Raw genomic sequence first — 18,947 nt, 5'->3', positions numbered from 1 at the left:
TTGGCAAATCGTCAAAACAGTGCGAATTTAAAAAAAATATTTTTTAGGGCATTTAAAATGTTTGAGTGATTCCACTACTTCCATTTCCATACTACAACATGGTGATTTTTTTCCATGAAAACGAAAGGGGAAGTGTTTATTTTTAAGGTTTTGTGAATGTAGTGAGCTAGCAAAACTGAGTTAGGCTACAGTTGCTACAGCTGACAAAGAGGGCTGCATTCTAATTACGATTATGATTATAACGAGAGGAGCAATCTCATAAGCTGCTGCAGTGTCCAGAAATGAATACAGATAACACTAGCTAATAAAAAATACATTAATCAATTATCTAAATTAGTTAGGAAATTTTTGTATCATGCTTCTCAGTAGAATTAGAATGTAACAGAACAGAATCTTTGAAGCCATTTTTCTCGCCTTTTCCAATTTTTTTGCATGGACAATGCATGTAAACTCCATCACTGAGTGTGAGAGAGACAGAGAGAGGGCTTTGAATGTGGACCCAGCTCAAATTATATTGTTAAATAAAAAGGTAAAACATCCTAACTAATTAACTGTTTTGTCATTGTAATGGAGTTAATTTAGCAGAAGAATGTCCCTTTTAAAGTGCAATATGTAACTTTTCCTAAGTATCAATTTTGGTTATATTGTCCTCTATTCTTGAAGATAGAACTTCTAGATGGACAATGTGCTCTTTTAATTGTCTTCACCCCACCATAACTCAAAATACAGGCCTATTTTGCTTCAATATTTACAAACAATACAAGGGTTAACCTTTTATGGTTTTAAAGTACATCTAAAACTACTTTTTAGCTCTTGCAAACTGCTATACCTTGTATCAAGAGCTCGTCAGAGCTAAAAGATAGATTTAGATATTTAAAAAAAAAACTTTTAAGAAATCTCAAGAGGTTCATGTTTTCAGTCTTCATAGTTCGCCTTTGCTACACCCCCCCACCCACCCACCCACCACCACACCAAAAGATCGATTCCACAGGAAACACTGCCAGTCAGGGTAAAGGGGTACAGTCTATCAGTACGTTTACAAGCACAGTTGAAATAGAGCTATATTAACAGCAGCTTGATTTGGCCAAAGATGAGATTAAATTGGATTACTGTCGTTGTCCCAATATACAAGACTCGGAAAGAATCGAACTATTGATGGAGGTGTGTCTGACTAAGGCTTCTTATTAATCCTGCTTCCTCCAATTTTGTCACAACTTTTTTGAATAGTTCGTCATTCCGCGTTTTTCTTCCACCCATGTATTTTAGGATATTTAACTCCTTTAGTTGCGATAGCATGAAGTTGGTCTCCTTGTCTGTCCAGAAATGTGTTTTTTTCGCCATGATACTAAGGAGGGCAAAACGGAGCTTTAGAATGTCGCCAGCAGTGTATGCGTGTGAGCTTGACAATGCATTTCTCACAGAAAAGGTTGTTTGTCGCCTTTTTTAAATGCATTACAGTGGTGATAGAAGTGACAATAATTAAGTGGTACTGTGCTGTTAGCCTTTATTGATCGCCGTACAAGGTGATTGTGAAGTACAATTGGACAGCTCTAACCCATAAAAATGTACTTTGAATGGCAGGCTACTTGCTCAATCGAACGGTAAATGTGAAAAACATTCGATTACAGTCAGCGGCACCGAAATTTTCAGTCACACCCTCCATAAAAGGCAAAAGTCCCAGTAGAAGACTGAATTAAATATTTTAAAGTTATATATTTTCTGAAACGTTATCGATTCGGCTTGGCCACCGTGAGAGTAAAGTTGCTATGTAAATTACGGAACGTGCAGAATGCCTAGGCCAATTATAGTCCGATTGAAGCGTATACATGCCGTAGTAAATCGACCCCGAACCGCATTATCTAGGTATGTTAGTCCGACTTTGAAAAATTCAACTTTGTACAATTTCAGTCGGACTACGATGATTACATGATTTTTAAAAGTCCAGTTTTAGCCAGACTAATACAATAAATCGACTTTTTCAAACATCATGTAAACCCACTGATTGTTAAGAGTGAGGCTATCACAGGAAGTTTGTTATCATATATGGAAATCAGCAGTCACATGGACAAGTGCCTACAAAATCAAGGAGGCATTGCATGGGAGGGATTCAGATGGATGAGATGCAGGCACCTCTGAGAACCAATCATATAGCAGGAATAGCAGAAGTTTGAATCCGTCATGATGCAAAGGTCTTTAGGCAAGAATTCGCTCAAGCCTTTGACTGAACATGGCTGTACAGCTTGTGGCAATGTGGTTATTGTAATTCTCAATGGTGCCTGGATTGTGTTGGTGACACAATTCAGGCAATAATTGCAGCAATTTTTTATTTTTTAGCCAGAACTATACAATGCACTGGCATTTATTGTGGATGTGGATTCCTCCACAGAAAAGTGGTTCCGCAAACCAGTTTATTCATATACTGTTACTAAGACACTAAAAGGTAGCAGCATTTTGCCATAAAGGACCAAGACTTTTGTGATTTAAGTCTATGGCTTACCTTGATAGATTTCCCTTGAAACGTTTTCACTTCTTCTCTGAGATATCGGTAGGCCTGGAAGCAGGACACAGTGGTCAGGGCAAGATGAGGACAGTCAACAGTGGTCTACAGGTGATGCTGGATGAATGCAAATGACAATAACTAACTGCAACAGAAACTTCTAACTCTAACCAGGCTCAAAACAAATAAATTCTATTCCAAAGCGATATACAGCACACTCCCTGCACAGTAGTTTAAATTCAACACTGCATAAAGTTGCCCATCGCAGTCACCTAGTCACCCTTAGAAGTGCTGGCCTGTTCTCTCTGTTAATTTACCACGCAGTTCTTTTCTGTATTACACCATTTTCCAAGAGTACAGCTTGACTGCCTTTTAAGGGATCATGGAATCATTTTCTCACTTTTACCCACACTAGCTAAATTGAGATTATATCGATTTTCATTCAATCTGGAAAATGTTTGTTGGGAAGTGATGTGTGATAATCCATGTCAGTGTTGTTGTCCAAAAATAAAGACTGACCGATTGATTGATTTCCATCTGAACTACACTAATTACTGGGGCAGCTGATGCCACTGAATCACTGTTGCTTTACTGGGCCCCATTCTGGGCTCTTTATACATGAAGAATTTTTATTACCAAGTCACACAGAATCAAAGTAAGTTCCAGGTTGATAGAGGACAGATGGAAGGAGCAGACAATACAGTTTCTTGAAATTTAACACAGCATCACCATTCTGGCCAAAGCCCTCCTCAGGGCCTATGACTCCTGAAGGATGCCCTGCTTCAGGAGTCATAGGCCCTGCTACTCTACTGCCCACTTCTCTGCTTTTATCCCTGACCTCTGATCGACAGACAGACACAAAACAATTATCTTAACAGTTTTTGAGTATAAACTACAGCTCAGTACATGTAAATCTCTTTTGTTCTTTTTTATCATGAATGTCAATAACAAGAGGGAACTGTATACCCTGTGAGAAACTGGATCTAAAAATATAACTAGCAATACATGATACAAGCTAACAGACAACATAAAGCACAATTACAGCGCTGATACTCCAGGGCGTTTGAATGCTTCTCGCTTTAAGTGAATAGTTTGACTGAGGGAGATTACCTGCTGTGCATCTGCTTCAGACTCAAATGTGATGAACCAGTTGTCATTGTAAGCAAACTCACAGTTGATGAATTTGGGCAGGTTCTCTCCTTTGAAGAGAGCTTCCACCTCCTGTTAAAAATTAACACATGATTCACACATCGTACAAGAGAAGATGAGATCATAGGCCTTACTCTTTGACAGGGCCTTGCAATTACAAGTCCATTTCTGTTCTGGTCTGGTGAAAGGCTGGCATTATAGGTCAATAAATCCTGCTATGAAATAAGACTTCTATTGCAGGAAAAACATCAGGGTGTATCTTTACCTAGCACACTGTGTTTCATGCATATGTGCTGCTCCTCTGGTACAACATCCACCAACGTCTTTTATTGCCGGATTGATGTCCATACTTTAACTTGCACTATTTCACTGCGCAGTACAGTTCCACAGTGCTAAGCTTAAAAGTCCCTTAAATTGAAGGGAAGCTCAGTAGCAACTGCTCCCACCAAATTATTTAGGAGGTTTTATAATATTGGAGGAAGTGCATCTGCCATCAGACCTCAGTACCTCATCCAGAAGGCTGCTGCTCCTGTGATCTACAACCTCCACAGGCTCAGCCAGATCACTAATTCTCATCTCCCTCCACAAGCTAAACAAGCAACTCAAACCGAATTCAAAACCTTGGTGCCCTATCAGACAGATGGATGGACCGCTCTGTTATTTGTTCAAACCTCCCTGTTCTGCCACCACTAGTAGCCCCCCAGAGGTGTTCAAATAAGAAAATACAAACAATCCACATCTACATCCATGTGACATTATAGAATCAAATTTGTATCGTATATATTAATCCAAAATAAAAGTCCAGTTAAAATGACTTATGGGCCAAAGTCACTAGTGGGGTTCATTTGATGCAGTACACATGGACATGATCATCTGGAGCAAACAACACAGCATAAATTGTGACTTAGGTAACAAACCTGAAGTTTCCTACCTCACAATTTATTGTATTATCATCATGGATTTAAAAATGCAATCTGGGACTCCCAAAAGTCTTTTAAGCACATCTGCTCCACAACTGATATAATCAGATTGGAACAGCAGAAAAGAAGAGCATTTAGGGGAGCAACTGACCTCTATGGGAGTGGACTCTGGAACTTCTCTCAGGATGACGATGCAGCGGTTCTGGTTCGGTCTCACCTTCTCACCCTTTTCATCCACTTGTACCAAAGGCAACGCTGAGGGGAAATCGCCACAGTGACTGAAAATCATCAACCCTCCACCTCCCTCCACCAACCACCACCAAAAAACTTTAAAAAAAAAAGCATCAGGAATGCACGCGTAGTTCCCGCAGGGGTGACTCAACACTGCTCCAACCCTCGGAACTGCTAGCTGAAGGTTCAGTTGCATAGACCGATGAGCTCGCCCGTCTCAAAGCGGACCTCCGCGCGAGACGCGGGGGCAGGACGGCACTTACACCTTAAGACGTTCACGATTAAGTCCATGTCAGTGCTGAGTTTTTTGACGTGGTCCAGGTTCGCCACCGTGGTGATTGGCACGTACTGGTCGCTGTCCATCTGAGAGATGAGGTACATGTCGCTGGCAAGATTTTCCCTGAGGAACAACAGGAAACAAAAATCCACCACCCCCTTCAAAGTCACTCCCGCTGGAAACCCATAAATCCACCACCCACCAGTGAATTCTTCACTGTCACAATAAAAGCACGCATTTAGAAACAGCTGCCCACGCTGGTCGCTGGGAGACCTTGTCACTGAGCAGCTGCGGCTGTTCAGAACTAGACTCTAGCAAGGGCATCAACACTTCAATATAAAATTTGTAAAAGACTTACTGAAAATAATTATGGAAATTAGGTTATGATTATTTTACAGGTCTTCCTTTTTGTGAAAAAGCACGAGTCAGCTGTGAAAGATGGGGAACAGTACATAGTATGCAAAGTACATAGTATGCAAAAACAACTGTTCCCAGCAAAAATACCTTAATTTGAGAAAAGACATGGGGGAGGGGTCCCATGCTTCATACACCAGCAACCTCATAACTTCCTGTTTACCCTAAAGGATAATAAAACTGGGAAAGGATGTTGGCACTAACACTAATCATGTAGTATGTTGCCAACAACAAACAGAACAAAGCCAAAGGTAACAGGTGGATACCTTCTGGTTAAAAACCCTTCATTGAAAAGGGGCTCCTAGAAGTATAGCCAAAAACTATCCACCAATCAGTCAGGATTGTTCAGTTTTTTTACTATCAACATGTTTCATGATGGGTGGAGCTCTTCTCTGGATTCTAGACGAAAAGTGAAGCATCTCATCCCAAATTTATTATCCGCACTTGGCTGAGCTGTGTGTTAATATTATTGTTAATTTAATACATATAACAAGGCATTCAAACCCATCTAGGACCATAATTTAATATATAAATGTTACATGTGCATTTACTACACTATACTTAACCCATGCTTAAAGCTCAACTGGGCACCTCCAGAAAACTGGAGAATGTTCTAAAGGGGGGCGTACCGGGACAGGCAAAACTCCAGGGTCGTTTTCAGGTGTTCCCGAAGGTCCTCCTGTAGGTCAGGGGGTTGCGAGTCTCCTCCACCTGAAAGGAAAGGGGAAATACAAGTGCTGCTTTGACACACAATGCTTCCAAAGAAAGAGTAACAGCCACCTAACATGGTAGGCTCCTTGTTAGTGCAGACTGACAAGTCCTCAGCTGTGAACCACTGCGAAAAACTTCTTGGTAACTACCTGCTACTACTGCCATTTATATATCACTTCCCCACTGCAGGGCTGAACCCAGACTGTTTTACTTCCATCAAGCTCCACAAGAATGGTTTTCTGTAGGTTTTTTTTTTTTGGCGTTAACAGTGCTGACTAAAAATTCAGCAGAACTAGTGTCAGTTAAAATCTGAGGACATGAACACAGAAAGCCAATCACTGTGTATAACAAACACCAAAGAGGGGTGATGTTATACTAGTTTATTTGTTATTTCATAGATTTTGGTTCAAAAGAAAGTGTACCTCTCTATATGGAGACTTGGCATTTTTCCACCCACTATCCCAGTCTCAAAAGTGCTACACCTCACCAGAAAATGACTAGGAGGCACCTGGGGCATTCACTGAGAGAAATATCAACTGTAGCATTCTTGCGCAGGAGCAGCATGTCACTATTAGAACTGGAAGTGAAGAAATGTTAGCTAACTAAATGAACAGACCGGGAAAAAAAATCTGCATGCATGCTACTAGTGCGTCTTACAAACAGCAAAGTTTGCTCAACAGCTGTAATGTTACTGTGGGTTCAATGTTATTCAGTTGGCTAGCTCAGTAAGACCAGCTTGCTAACTAATACCCTGTTTGCCCAACCACACTTAAAACAAAAAAAGGCATTTCAATAAGTATGCCTGTTATAAAAATAAATTTAAAAAAACATATAATCACCATTTTAAAAATGGTCTTGTCATTTTTTTGGCCTAAAATGAAATACTTTTAAAGCAACTGCCTTGATGAAGACTAACAAATAGTAGCCTAGACTAGGTGTGCACTGTTAGTCTAAATCAGCCTTGCGTTAACATGCCACAGTTTATCATGGGCTATTAAAGAGGCAGGCTTGTAATGTGAAAGTAGTATACAAAAATGTCACATTGATGTCAGAACGTAATAGGATAGCCTACAAATCCTCAAGAGCCTCTCTCTTGCAGCACACATTTATTCTTTGCAGATCAAAGCAAGTTATACATGCAGGTATAGCTGACAAGATAATACCACGCATAGTAGAGACTTGCATTTTTCCAGAATCATGAATTTGTGTTCTTAATTGTGTATTTCATGCACGTTTTCAAATAAAACATCTATCTAAAACTTGATAATTACTGGAAAGGAGACGGACAGCTGTCGGGTGCTTATTTACTTATTCCTGTCCTGGTAATCTAAGTGAAAAAAAGCCAGAGGAAATACTCTTCAATGCCTTTAGGCTGCAGTTACACTGGACGTGCTTTATTGGTTTGCAAATGTGAGACGCGCTACCGGTCTTGTTTTTTTATGAAGCCTACTCCGAAAAAGGCGCAGGAAGCGTCTTTTGCTGTTGCTAGGTAACTACACTCTGCTTCTGTCAATCACTTGCGTTAGAAATTTCACGACATTATCCAACTAATTCCACCTGAAAATAACTTCTGTGTCCGTCATGGCAGTAATTTGACGCAGTGCCTTCGGCCACTTATTTTTGTCATGGTAGTCACGTTTTGTGAAATCGTACAACTTCAAGTGGGCAGAAACTGTAACAACTAACTTTTCTTCATTTACAGCAACAGCTAACGGCAGAATCTGGGCCCGCCTACATTTTCACGTGATAGGAAAGCAGAAAAAAAAAAAAACAGTGACGTAGAGCAACGTTTTTTTCTCAGAGCACATCAAAATAGGATCATATTCATCTCCAGGTGCATAAAAAAACAGCGAGGTGCCCAGGGCGGATAAACTTAAGGCATTTGGTGCTCAAAAGTAGCGCAGAAAGCACTTCAAACACGATGAAAATAATTAGAAAAAAGGCATCCCTAGCTGTTAAAACACATCCTCATCCCAGCCTTGTGATCACAGTCTTAAGCAAATCTGCTACTGTAAACACGACTAGAGGCACCCCAAAAAATAAATAAATAAATATATATATATATTTTTTTTTAAGTACATGAGTAAACGCAAGGACAAATCAGCTTCTCGTTGTGTAGAGAGAATTTCAAAATATCCCGCATTTAATAACAATAATATGCTATCCAGTCTAGCTTTTGCTCCAGCTGCACTAGCCTGGTGCCAGCTGAACAGCAGAAAAGGATCATTGGCTGGTTCCTGCGTAAGAATAGATGCTACCGTAACACATACAAGACCAAGAGGACCACAGCTTTACCCGTCTGACCAGACTCTGATCCAGGTGGGGTGTCCATGACTACGTAGGCGGTGTCCAAACACTCGTGGGCAGTGGCGCTCACATCTGGTGGCTCTGTGGACACTGCTGGGGGTGGCTGATCCGGGGCAGGAGACAGCGGCTCCTCCCTCCTCCCCTCTCCATCATCTTTGGCGTTGCATCCTAAAAACCACGACTCTGTAATGATTGTACTCTGGAAACGCTGACCACCCAGTACAGATTAACCTAGCTGAACTGGTGTCTGCAAATCTGCCTTATCGCAGGGCACAGACGGTGAAAAAGACTACCGTGCTCAAACCTCTAAAACCCCAGGTAGAGGAGTGGTAGGAGGAGAACTGTAATCCCAGTGCCCTGTCTGTCTCATCATGACAGAACACCGGAGACAGTCCGAGGCCATGAATAAGAAGAACGAATTAGGTCTAATAAGGTTTTCTTTCCTGCTCCAAGACCGCATGGGGGAAATGTCGGCGGCAAACGCAAACAGAATATTAATTAACCGATTACGCCCTCAAGCAAACCATTACCTGAGGGGGGAAAAAGTGCTGAAATCATAATGTACAAACAGGGCTTACCTTCTGGACAGAGGTCTACGGAGCTGTCTGGGCCCTCCCCCCATGTTTTGAGGACACTGGACTCTGTGGTCTCGGCAGGGTTCAGATTAAGCATGCGATTGGCCCATACTTTGGCGTTTGGGTTCAGTTCTGAAACCTTGGTTGAGTCCTGCAACAGACCATGCAAAGAGCTTCAATCTGTCCGCTCCACCACCAAACAAACAAATCAAACTAGGAATTTGAATGCACAGATCCTGGTAAGTCCCCGTCAAACACAATACGCAAAACTATTATGGTGTCGGTCAGTGACCACAATTACTAATTACTGGCAAATCCTTAATGACTGAGGCATAACAAATTTGAATAACTTACACCCATTTCTTTACTTATATTATTTTATTTGTCGTATGCACAAGATAGTGTGTATGGTGCAATGAAAAGCTTACTTGATGGTACACTCTGAACACAAATACAGTAAAAAAGAACTAAGAACAGAAGCAAGAAAAGACAAATGCAATAAAATACAATTGCATCATTATATGAAAAAGTGTGAAAAGAAATACAAATGCAACAGTATTATTCCACATAGGGTAGTGTGTGAAATGCACAATGGTGGTATAACTGTGGGTGTGTGAAGTGCTAAGGGGATTAAGGTGCTAGGAGGTGGAGTGCATTGTTCAAAAGGCTGGTGGAAATGGTCTATGTCTGGTGGTCCAGGATTTAATGCTCTGATGCCACTTAGCAGACACTAGGGGAGTAAACGGATTACATGCATACACTTGGCATTCAGCAGATGCTCTTATCTAGAGTGACTTATACAGCTTACAATTCTTACATACTGTTTTATCCATTTATACAGCTGGATGATTACTGAAGTAATGCAGGTTAAGCACCTTGCTCAATGGTACAATAGCAGTGTCCTCTCAAACTCCTTGGGATTGAAAATGGAACCTTAGGGTTACTAGGCCGCTTCCCCGACAATTACTCTACACTGCTACCCCTGCAGCACTGGTTGCACAGTTTCTGGCACAACACACATCACTGAAGACTGATAATGCCCCGTAAATGACCTCATTTGAATAATTATTTTGCTAACATGAGACTTTACTCAAGCCGTAAAATAAGTGCTTCACGTTCTTTACCAACAGCTTCAGCTGTTGTAGCCCAGATGTGCAGGGTGGTGGGGCTGACATATTGTCCAGAAAAACCTGTATGCAACATGTGCACAGTTCAGGTTAAGTGATACTTTATCATCCCATATGGGGAAATTCATTTGGTTGTGGTTTTCATGCCTCAAAGAAATAGGCTAATAAAGTAAAACAAAAATAATAATGCCACATCAACAACACGATTCTCAATGTAATACCTGATGGCTCCTGGAATGAACGTGTTTTCGTATCTCCATGTGTGTATTTTGTGTTGCAAGAGTTTCCACTCCCCCGTCTTTTATTGTGGTGCACCAGTTAGTGGGTGGCTAATATTGCCAAAGACTTGCCTGAAATTATTGCACATTGGATTTTTGTATAGCACAGCCTCTGTAACTTGGTTCTGCCAGTTATCTTGTTCGCTGCCCTAACAGCTCTTTGTAGTTTGTTTTTGACTTGTTTCCACATATTACCAAATACAAATGAGAAAGAAGGTAATGAAAATTTGAACTTTTATAGAAGAGCTCCTTCAGAACCATATGCCATATATACTTACTTGAGTTGCCATAAAAAGCAAAAACTTTACTGCAGTCTTTAAGATTTTAGATCATTGCTTACCATTTATTTCAACACCACTGTACTTCTATTCCACAACCCCCTTGATATCCACACCTTGAACTGAAGTGGAGGGATTGTGCACCTTGTTTACCCTTAAAGTTACTAACCATTTACTTGTTTTTTTCCTACATTAGTAAATAATGTTTAATTCACACCAGTCTACACAATGAAACTTCTATTGCAAAACAATTCATCGACTGCTGACTGGCGTTTAAATACCTGACTATAGCTGTTATCTGCATTATTAATGAAATGGTGCATTAGTTGTGAGATCTGCATTAGTCATATTCTTTTCTTATATGGGTATACTGCATAGAAAACCGATGAGAAGACGCTCCCCAGGGGTGCGCCTGTATTTGTACATAGAGGACATGGTGGAAGTAAATTCAACCTGCTGACTTCTTTGAGTTAGAAAGTCTCAATTCCGCATTCAAGTCATATGGGAGAAAGCTGAAAGATTGGAAGACTTCCCATTGCTTCGACTTGGAAGTGTTCACGCAATGCACACTCGTTGGGAAACTCAAGATGGCGGTCATCCGTGAAGTAAATATAAAATTGTGCAAAAATATAATATAAACATGTTAAATGATATTATGATTTTGTAACTTGAACGGTTGGCAAGTTCACAGCTGTGGAAGCCATTTTTCAGGCTGCACTCACACACTTCTGTTTTTTACTGCCAGGTTGAAGATATCAGAGCAGTCAGAAAGTTCCTAAAATCCCTACTCAAAATTACAACTTGGAGGTTGACTTGAACAGTTTTAAAAAGCTTCTCGGCCATAAAACGCTCTGATACTGTGTTAATGTACTACTAAAGTCAGCATACATGATAATAGCAACTGTGTTTGGCAATTTGAGGTCTTGTACACCTCTTGGTGTGATGATTATCAAGAACATCTTCGACAGTAATTAGCAGCAGGGAGCAAAAAATCATTAACAGAATTTTAAAAAGGAAGCCATTTCTAAAACATGCAGGTTAAGTTCCAAAACAATATGCACCACAGACGAGACGTTTCATATACGATAGCAAACGATTGCAATCAGAGGCAGTTTCTCTCTCCCCATGACTAATCCAAGATAAATCATAAACTGCCAGTGCTCAGAGTGCTCATAGGCAGGTTCACTACAGAAAGTAAGCACAGTGATGGAGTATAGCATTTCATTGGCATTCCTGGATTGTTTCTGTGACTAATTCAGGGAATCAACTACAGCATGCACCTGATATTCAGCATCACAAACTATCAGAAGGCAATATACAATTTCAATGAGAACAAGCCTCTCATATCTAACTATCATGAGGACCTGCACTTACATGGCACCTTTTTCTTTCATAAAAAAAAATAAAACCAATTCTGTTTCAACATACAGGAGTGGTGCCAGGGTGTTGGAACATACATTTCATATCATACCAGACATCTAAGAGTCAAAATACAAAGCCCAAAAAACACACTGGTAAAGTACCTAAAAGCTAAATGTTCAAACAATGGATCCCCACAAGCAGTGTACAGGCTTGTACGTATCCTAGAAGCTGTGCACCATGAAATCTATTATAATACTTGAGCCACAAATCTTGCTCCATTCACCATTAATCCCAATGTTGCCTCTGACCCCTGCGTGGCACGGTGCAATTTGCACTCAAGCACACAAGACACAGACAATGTTACAGGCTTAGCGAAGACTTGCATTTAAATAACTCGCTGGGGAGGCAAACGGCACACATAAAAAAAAATCAGCAGTATAAAAATCCCAGTGCTGCATAGTTGGTTACCATCACTGCCAGGCAGGACGAATATGTGCACATGGGAGCAAAGCATGCAGATGAACATGCAGTTTTTAAAAGCAATGCATTATGGCAAACAGTCCATTTGATGACAAGTGTGTGAAATTCACATGGACTATACACACTACGCTCAACGTACCAGATACCTTCTTTGCATTCATCCTGAAACAAATATATTGAAACAAAAACAAAGTAAAGCTCACCAACGTAGTGTAGTTGTCCTGCCAGTCCCAGGTGCAGGTGCTTTCAGGTACGAGGAGGCTGTAGGGGTAGGCTGCCATGAAAGCCATGGCGGCATGCAGGTCCTGTGATGCACCAAAAGCCACCTGTTGGGCTTCGCTCTCTGCCGCAATGTTTGAGAAGTCCAGGCGCCAGGGAGAGTCGGGGATTGGTCCCTGCAGTTTCTCGGCCCAGGCGGGCATGTACGCGTCCGCCTCGCCTTCCTCGTTTCCCTCAGATCTCCCCAGCAGGCCCGACACCATGCTCAGCATGCCCTCCTCTCCTTTCGGGTCATCTGCTCTGTGTGTCCGACCGAGCCAATCTCTCCCGCCGACAAAATGGATTTCATAAGAGGGCGTGGAAGCGTAGATGTCTACCTGGTTGGGCTCCACGTCTGAGAGGCTACCCACTGCAGTTTCAAAATCCTGATGCTGGATTTCATCAGCGGCCCTCTCTGAGTCATCCGTCACTGTGGCTTCTCCCCTACGGTTGCTAACGGTGATGCTCCTGCTGCTGTCGCTCCCAGCAGGCAGGGGATCCTGACACGTGTCTGTGCTGAATGCCAGCGTGGCCTCCAAGTCACTGCACACTCCGTCTCCTGCGTCACAGTGCCGGAAGAGACCCTCATCTTGTGTCCCTGCAACTGAGCTGAGCATAACGAATGCTTGCTGTTCTTCTCTGTGTTCTGCCCAACGGTCTGCCAGCTGTGGAGATGGTATCTCCTGGAGTGCTTCTGCTGCTATTCTCTCCGTGCACTGTTCGTACCCGACCTCCAAGCCCCCCTGGCCCACCTGACTGAACCAGGCGGACGGCAGGGAGACAGCGCTGACAGCCACATTCAGATCAAGACTGCGAGTTGAAAAGCTGGGGTCTGGCCACAGGATTGGCTGTGGCGCAGGCCAGTGTAGGACACTTTCAAATGCATTGCTTTTGTTCCTGGAGTCACAATCATGGCTGCCTCCGTTTTCAGGTGTAAGCAAGACGGCACCGCATTTTTTAGATTTTTCTGGAATTTGCGAAACAGTACTGCATTTGTAATTATCTTTGTTTTTGTCGCAGGCTTCTCCGTTCAGAGCAGGGCACTCATTTGGCATCTCAAAGTTTATGCGGTGACATGCTTCAGCAGTCAAGCCTCCTAGGCTGTTACCAGGGTTCTTAAACTGCAAAGCACTACCCTCATGGCTAACTGAACAACTGGGAAAGCCTGTGGGCTCTGGCCTGTGGGGCACAAAAGTACTACCCTCATCACCAACTTGTGAACTCGAGAAAATGGCAGACTCTGGCCTCTGCAATAAAGTGCTGCCCACATTGCTATCAGGAAAGCTAGGAGGGCACGTAGATTCCGGCCTGCACTGTCCAAACGCACTATCCACACTGGTAACAGGATAGCCGGAAAAGCCTGTAGATGCTGGTCTGTGTTGTGCTAAGGAACTAACCTCCTCACCAACAGGAGCACTTGGGTTAACTGCAGACTCTGAGCTACACTGCCCTAAAGCACTCCCCCCATCACTAACAGAAGAGCTGGGAAAGCCTGCAGACTCTAACCTACATGGCAGCAAAGACCTACCCTCATCACTAACAGGGGAGCTGGGAAAGCCAGTAGACTCTGGCCTACACTGTGCTAAAGAACTATCTACATTGGTAACAGGGGAGCTGGGAAAGCCAGTAGACTCTGGCCTACACTGTGCTAAAGAACTATCTATATTGGTAACAAGAGAGCTGGGAAAGCCTGTAGAATCCGGACTACATGGCATTAAAGTGCTTCCCTCGTTACTAACAGGAGAACTTGAGGAAACGGCAGAGTCTGGCTGATGCTGTGCTAAAGCACTTGCCTCATCACTAACAGTGTAGCTGGGAAAGCCTGGAGACTCTGGCCTATACTGTGCTAAAGAAGTTCCTTCATTGCTAACAGGAAAGCTAGGAGGGCATGTAGATTTTGCCCTGCACTGCACCAAAGAACTATCCACACTGGTAACAGGAGAGCTGGGAAAGCCTGTAGATTCTGGTCTGTGTTGTGCTAAGACACTAACCTCATCACCAACAAGAGCACTTGAGGAAACCAAAGACTCCGAGCTAGACTGCACTAAAGCACTCCACCCATCACTAACAGAAGAGCTGGGAAAGCCTGCAGACTCCGGCCTACTTGGCACTAAAGCACTACCCTCTTCACCAACAGGAGAACTTGGTAAAACTGCAGACTCTGGTCTACACTGGGTTACTGTACTATGCTCACCACTAAATGAACAGCTGGAAAAGTCTGCATTCTCCAGCCTGCATGCCAAGGCAGTCATTTCTTCTATTTTTCCATCAACACATTCCAACAACTGGACATCAGTAAGAAACATGGCCTTTTCAGAGTAAGCAGCCACTTCAGGAGGGGACAAACTTCCAGATTGCTCACTAATATCCATGTTCACAACACAAGTTTCAAAATGCCCACAATTTGAGTTGTCATCTGAATTGTCACACTCATTAGATACTGATTTTGGTTTGGCTACCACAAATTCAGAGGATAGAGTGCCCAGTTGTTTCGATTCTGACTTGCGGTGAGCCAAATCACTGCCCGGGCTATAAGCAGTTCTCCGATTTCTCTCTACAGCTGGCACTTCCTGTTTCCCAGTCAGCAGGCCATTAACAGTTAACTGGGCAGTTTCAAGGTGAGTAGACATTTCAGATAGAGATGGATACGCCCCCGGCACAGACATATGCACATTCAGGTCAGTGTCTGGCTCCAACTGGCACAGTGAGCATGCAGCTGAAACTAAATTCACTCCGGAAGCTTCTCTTTCACTGCTGTGACTCACTGCATTAACTGGAGATTTGGAACAACTTTCTTCCAAAACTTCAGCTGCCAGCACTTCACAATTACCAGAGCTCACAGCAGTTACAGGTGGGGGGTCATAGTTCACAGGCTTCAGAAAATCAGAATCTTTACCATCAATGATTTCGTACTGAATTTTGGACTCAGAAGACCCACCATACTGTACGTCCAGCTGAGAATGCCATTCTCCAACAGAGTTACCAACAAGCACAACGTGCAGTGGGTTTGAGGGCTGGGCTGTGCTGCAGCTGCCCTGGGAATCCACCATGTTACAAGATTTTACTGTACATGCCCAACAGTTTCCATCTGGAACTAAAGGATCAGAAAATGAGGCAGCACCAATAGGAGCCATTGTGTGGCTAGTGGGTTGCACCAGGTCCTCAGATAAAAGGGCACCATCAACAACAACACTGTCTCCATTCTGCTCCAGCAAGACAAATTTTCTGGCTACACTACCACAGAGTGAGGTCTGGAGCACGTTTGGTGTGGCAAGATCATCTAAGCATGCGTTACCCGGGTGATTCCTCTCCGTTTCCTCTCCCAGGGGCTCCTGATGTTCTGAGACAGCTACTCGGCTCACAGGAGGTGAGACTGAACTACTCAATGCTCGGTCTAGAGAGGCACATGGCCCCTCAGCACACATGGCCTTCTCAGTCACAGCCGACCGTCCGGAGCTCGGAGAAATCCCCCACTCACTCTCCAGGTCTTCCGCATCAATAGAACATATGCTGTAGAAGCTCTGAGCTCTCTTCTCAAAATTGAACCCCAGGGTTTCTTTCAAATCAGAGTCACTTTTCTCCAGAAAAGGGCTTCCTCTCAAACCGGAGTCCACAGAAATACGAGTGTTCAATCTTAAATGACTCTCTTCCACTGTCTGGGTAACGCTTTTGAAAGTCAGAATGTTCTCATCACATGCGTTGCCATTTTCTAAACATTTCTGGGCTGACACAACAACACAATCTCTCTCTGAATTTCCTTCGCTCCCCTCTCGTGAACATGCTCCTGGCGCTCCTTGCTCATTACAGTCAGACAATATTCCCCCCATTTTTTGAGTGTTTGGACAAATGTCTTTGTAGCTCTCATCTTCCTCCCTGCGGACATCCACATTTGTTCCGTGTCTTGGAAATGGTTTATTAATAGCGGTGTTCTCAGTCCCGTGATCAGGTGCAGGGCAGGTCCAAAATAAAGTCTTGTTTTGCAAATGGCCGAAGCTGCTCCCATCAGGGTGACTTGCTGGTGGGTTAGCTGAGGTGGTGGCATTTGCCACAATATATTTGGTTCCATGGAGGAGAGGCGCCTCTTTGGCAGCTCCCGCAATGGCAAGGACTTGCTCCCTTGTGGTCTCCTTCAGGGACTCTTCCGGAATCACAGCCTGGAGGAGACTGGTGCTCTCGCTGGCTGCATTTGGACTGAGCTCTTTGCTAAAACAGCAGCCCATCTCAACTGCAGATGACTAAACTGAAGCCCTCGTAGTTACTACCAGCCTGTGTCCACGACAAAGTAAAAGAAATACTGCCTCTCGCCAGCACACAAGTGTGCACCCGTGTCCTGAAAATAGCACACTCAAATTTGTACAAGGGACTCACTTGTTCCCATCACTCAAAACTCGCTGACAAACCCACACACTCCCTGAGCCATTGCATGAATGGGAAGGAAATGTGTGGAGTAGGGGGTGGGGTGGTGTTGCAGGTCACCTCCCTGGCACGGAATTAGCATGAGGAAGCCATGGAATGTGTGTTCACTGTAAAATGTTCCCCTCTTTGAGTGGGATGGAGGGTGGGGTGCCCGACGGAATCCAGGCGTCTCACACTTTCACACAAGCATCCTGCCACTCACTGAAAACTAAAGGAGTGTAGGCCCTTTAAGGAAGGGAATGTGTGAGAGTGGAAAAAAAAAAAGAGTGAGAGAGGCACACTTGGGAAAGCAGAATAAAAACCTGATTTGTGTGCTCTCCATTGCTTTTCAATCTAAATATGTCAACTTGTTTTTAGTTCTATTCAAGTTCGGTTAGACCATGTTTTGACAAAATAATTTTCTAATCATCATGGTAATACATTTGAACCAGAATTTGAAAGAGAGCAAGCAAGCGCAAGTGAGAGTGACAGAGAGAGGAGCAAGGACAGAAAATCAAGTGAGCATGCTGAGGTGAGGGAAAAGGATGTAAGGACAGAGTGAGAGTTCTTAAGAGGGCAGACCTGGGTCAAGTTAATTATTTGAAAGCTTGTATTTGAAAATGCCATTGGTTGTACTTTCAAACTCACTGGCCCACATAAATGTTTTGTGTTGAAGTATTCAAAGACACTTTCTTGAGAAACCAAACACATCCTTAAATTGCTTTTCACATTTTCAAAAAAACTATTCACATACCCTGATCAAGTACTGTGTTCACTAATGTTCGGAAGTGAGAGAAACAGTCACATGATGGCCAGTGACTAGGAGCAGTCTATTTAACCCCTTCGCACAATGCCCCCACGGTTCGGCATGCCAACGTGCCTAGACTACTCAACTCAGACATTCTGCGCTCCTGCAACCAAATTATGAGTTGAAAACACAAACTTGGTGTCCTAGATTTATTAGTAGACGATTCAGGACAACTATGCTGAACACGGAGTTTCGCAGCGCCACCACTGTCGCGCTGGTCGTCCATTTACAAAGCACCCCCTCCCTGCAGTCTCATCAGTAACTACACGCCCCACGCATGACACACTGGACAATAGTGTTTATCTTGGCATACATGAAAACATTCTTTTACCACTAAAAATTAATATTCCGTTGTAGCAACAAGATAAAGCCAACAATAGCCAAAGGTATGCCAGTATAGCTGTGAAAAACACTGAACACTAAAATAAACAAGAGGATTGTTTCTAAAATTATACCATGTCATTCTATTGTCACTTATCTGGGACTAAATATGGAATAAATATACAACCTTACCATTGGTTTTACGCGTAGATATGTCCCTTTCGAAACAGAGTGGTCATATATTGTCTTGGACAATCCATTTGTAAGATGCACACTCATTTGTGACACCTGGGTACAATTAACCGATCCAATAGGAGACAGAATAAGCTTTCTAACGATGTATAATATGTCTAATTTTACTTTTGGTATAGCGTTGTATGGCTCAGTGTAACTATCTCATTATAGCTGCATTGCGCATTCAGTCTGTGGTAGTGAAGACACTGCACCTGGCAAAATTTTATCAACGACTTTCGTAATTTCTTGGAAAATATTATAATTCTTGAGAAATTCTGAGCATGGCTAAGGCATATGATTGCTGATAGACCTAGCTGATATACTG

At 42.9% G+C, this 18,947-nt stretch overlaps 1 protein-coding gene and 1 long non-coding RNA gene across 3 annotated transcripts in view; one reads left to right on the top strand and one right to left on the bottom strand.

The window, feature by feature from the left end:
* The window catches only part of LOC135253406 (uncharacterized), a 217,237-nt gene that overhangs the window by 17,136 nt on the left and 181,154 nt on the right, over nt 1-18,947 (top strand). The window lies entirely within an intron of this gene.
* Nucleotides 1-18,947, bottom strand: part of LOC135253399 (la-related protein 4B-like) — a 55,743-nt gene that overhangs the window by 15,476 nt on the left and 21,320 nt on the right. Inside the window, exons 1-8 of one of the 2 annotated variants that reach the window (XM_064332651.1) lie at nt 12,810-18,671; nt 9,085-9,232; nt 8,495-8,674; nt 6,118-6,199; nt 5,061-5,197; nt 4,718-4,821; nt 3,608-3,718; nt 2,498-2,551 (exon numbers count right to left, since the gene is read on the bottom strand). In XM_064332651.1, the coding sequence (XP_064188721.1) occupies nt 2,498-2,551; nt 3,608-3,718; nt 4,718-4,821; nt 5,061-5,197; nt 6,118-6,199; nt 8,495-8,674; nt 9,085-9,232; nt 12,810-17,084 (5,091 nt within the window). In that variant the 5' untranslated portion in view covers nt 17,085-18,671. Of the gene's footprint in view, nt 1-2,497; nt 2,552-3,607; nt 3,719-4,717; nt 4,822-5,060; nt 5,198-6,117; nt 6,200-8,494; nt 8,675-9,084; nt 9,233-12,809; nt 18,672-18,947 lie in introns of those variants that run through there. The other variant, XM_064332652.1, reaches the window with a different exon arrangement.

Source organism: Anguilla rostrata, chromosome 4 (genome assembly GCF_018555375.3).
Source record: "Anguilla rostrata isolate EN2019 chromosome 4, ASM1855537v3, whole genome shotgun sequence".
In the NCBI taxonomy this organism is placed as follows: domain Eukaryota; kingdom Metazoa; phylum Chordata; class Actinopteri; order Anguilliformes; family Anguillidae; genus Anguilla; species Anguilla rostrata.
The sequence above is the reverse complement of the archived record's forward strand: the minus strand, read 5'-3'. Positions and strand labels throughout refer to the sequence as shown.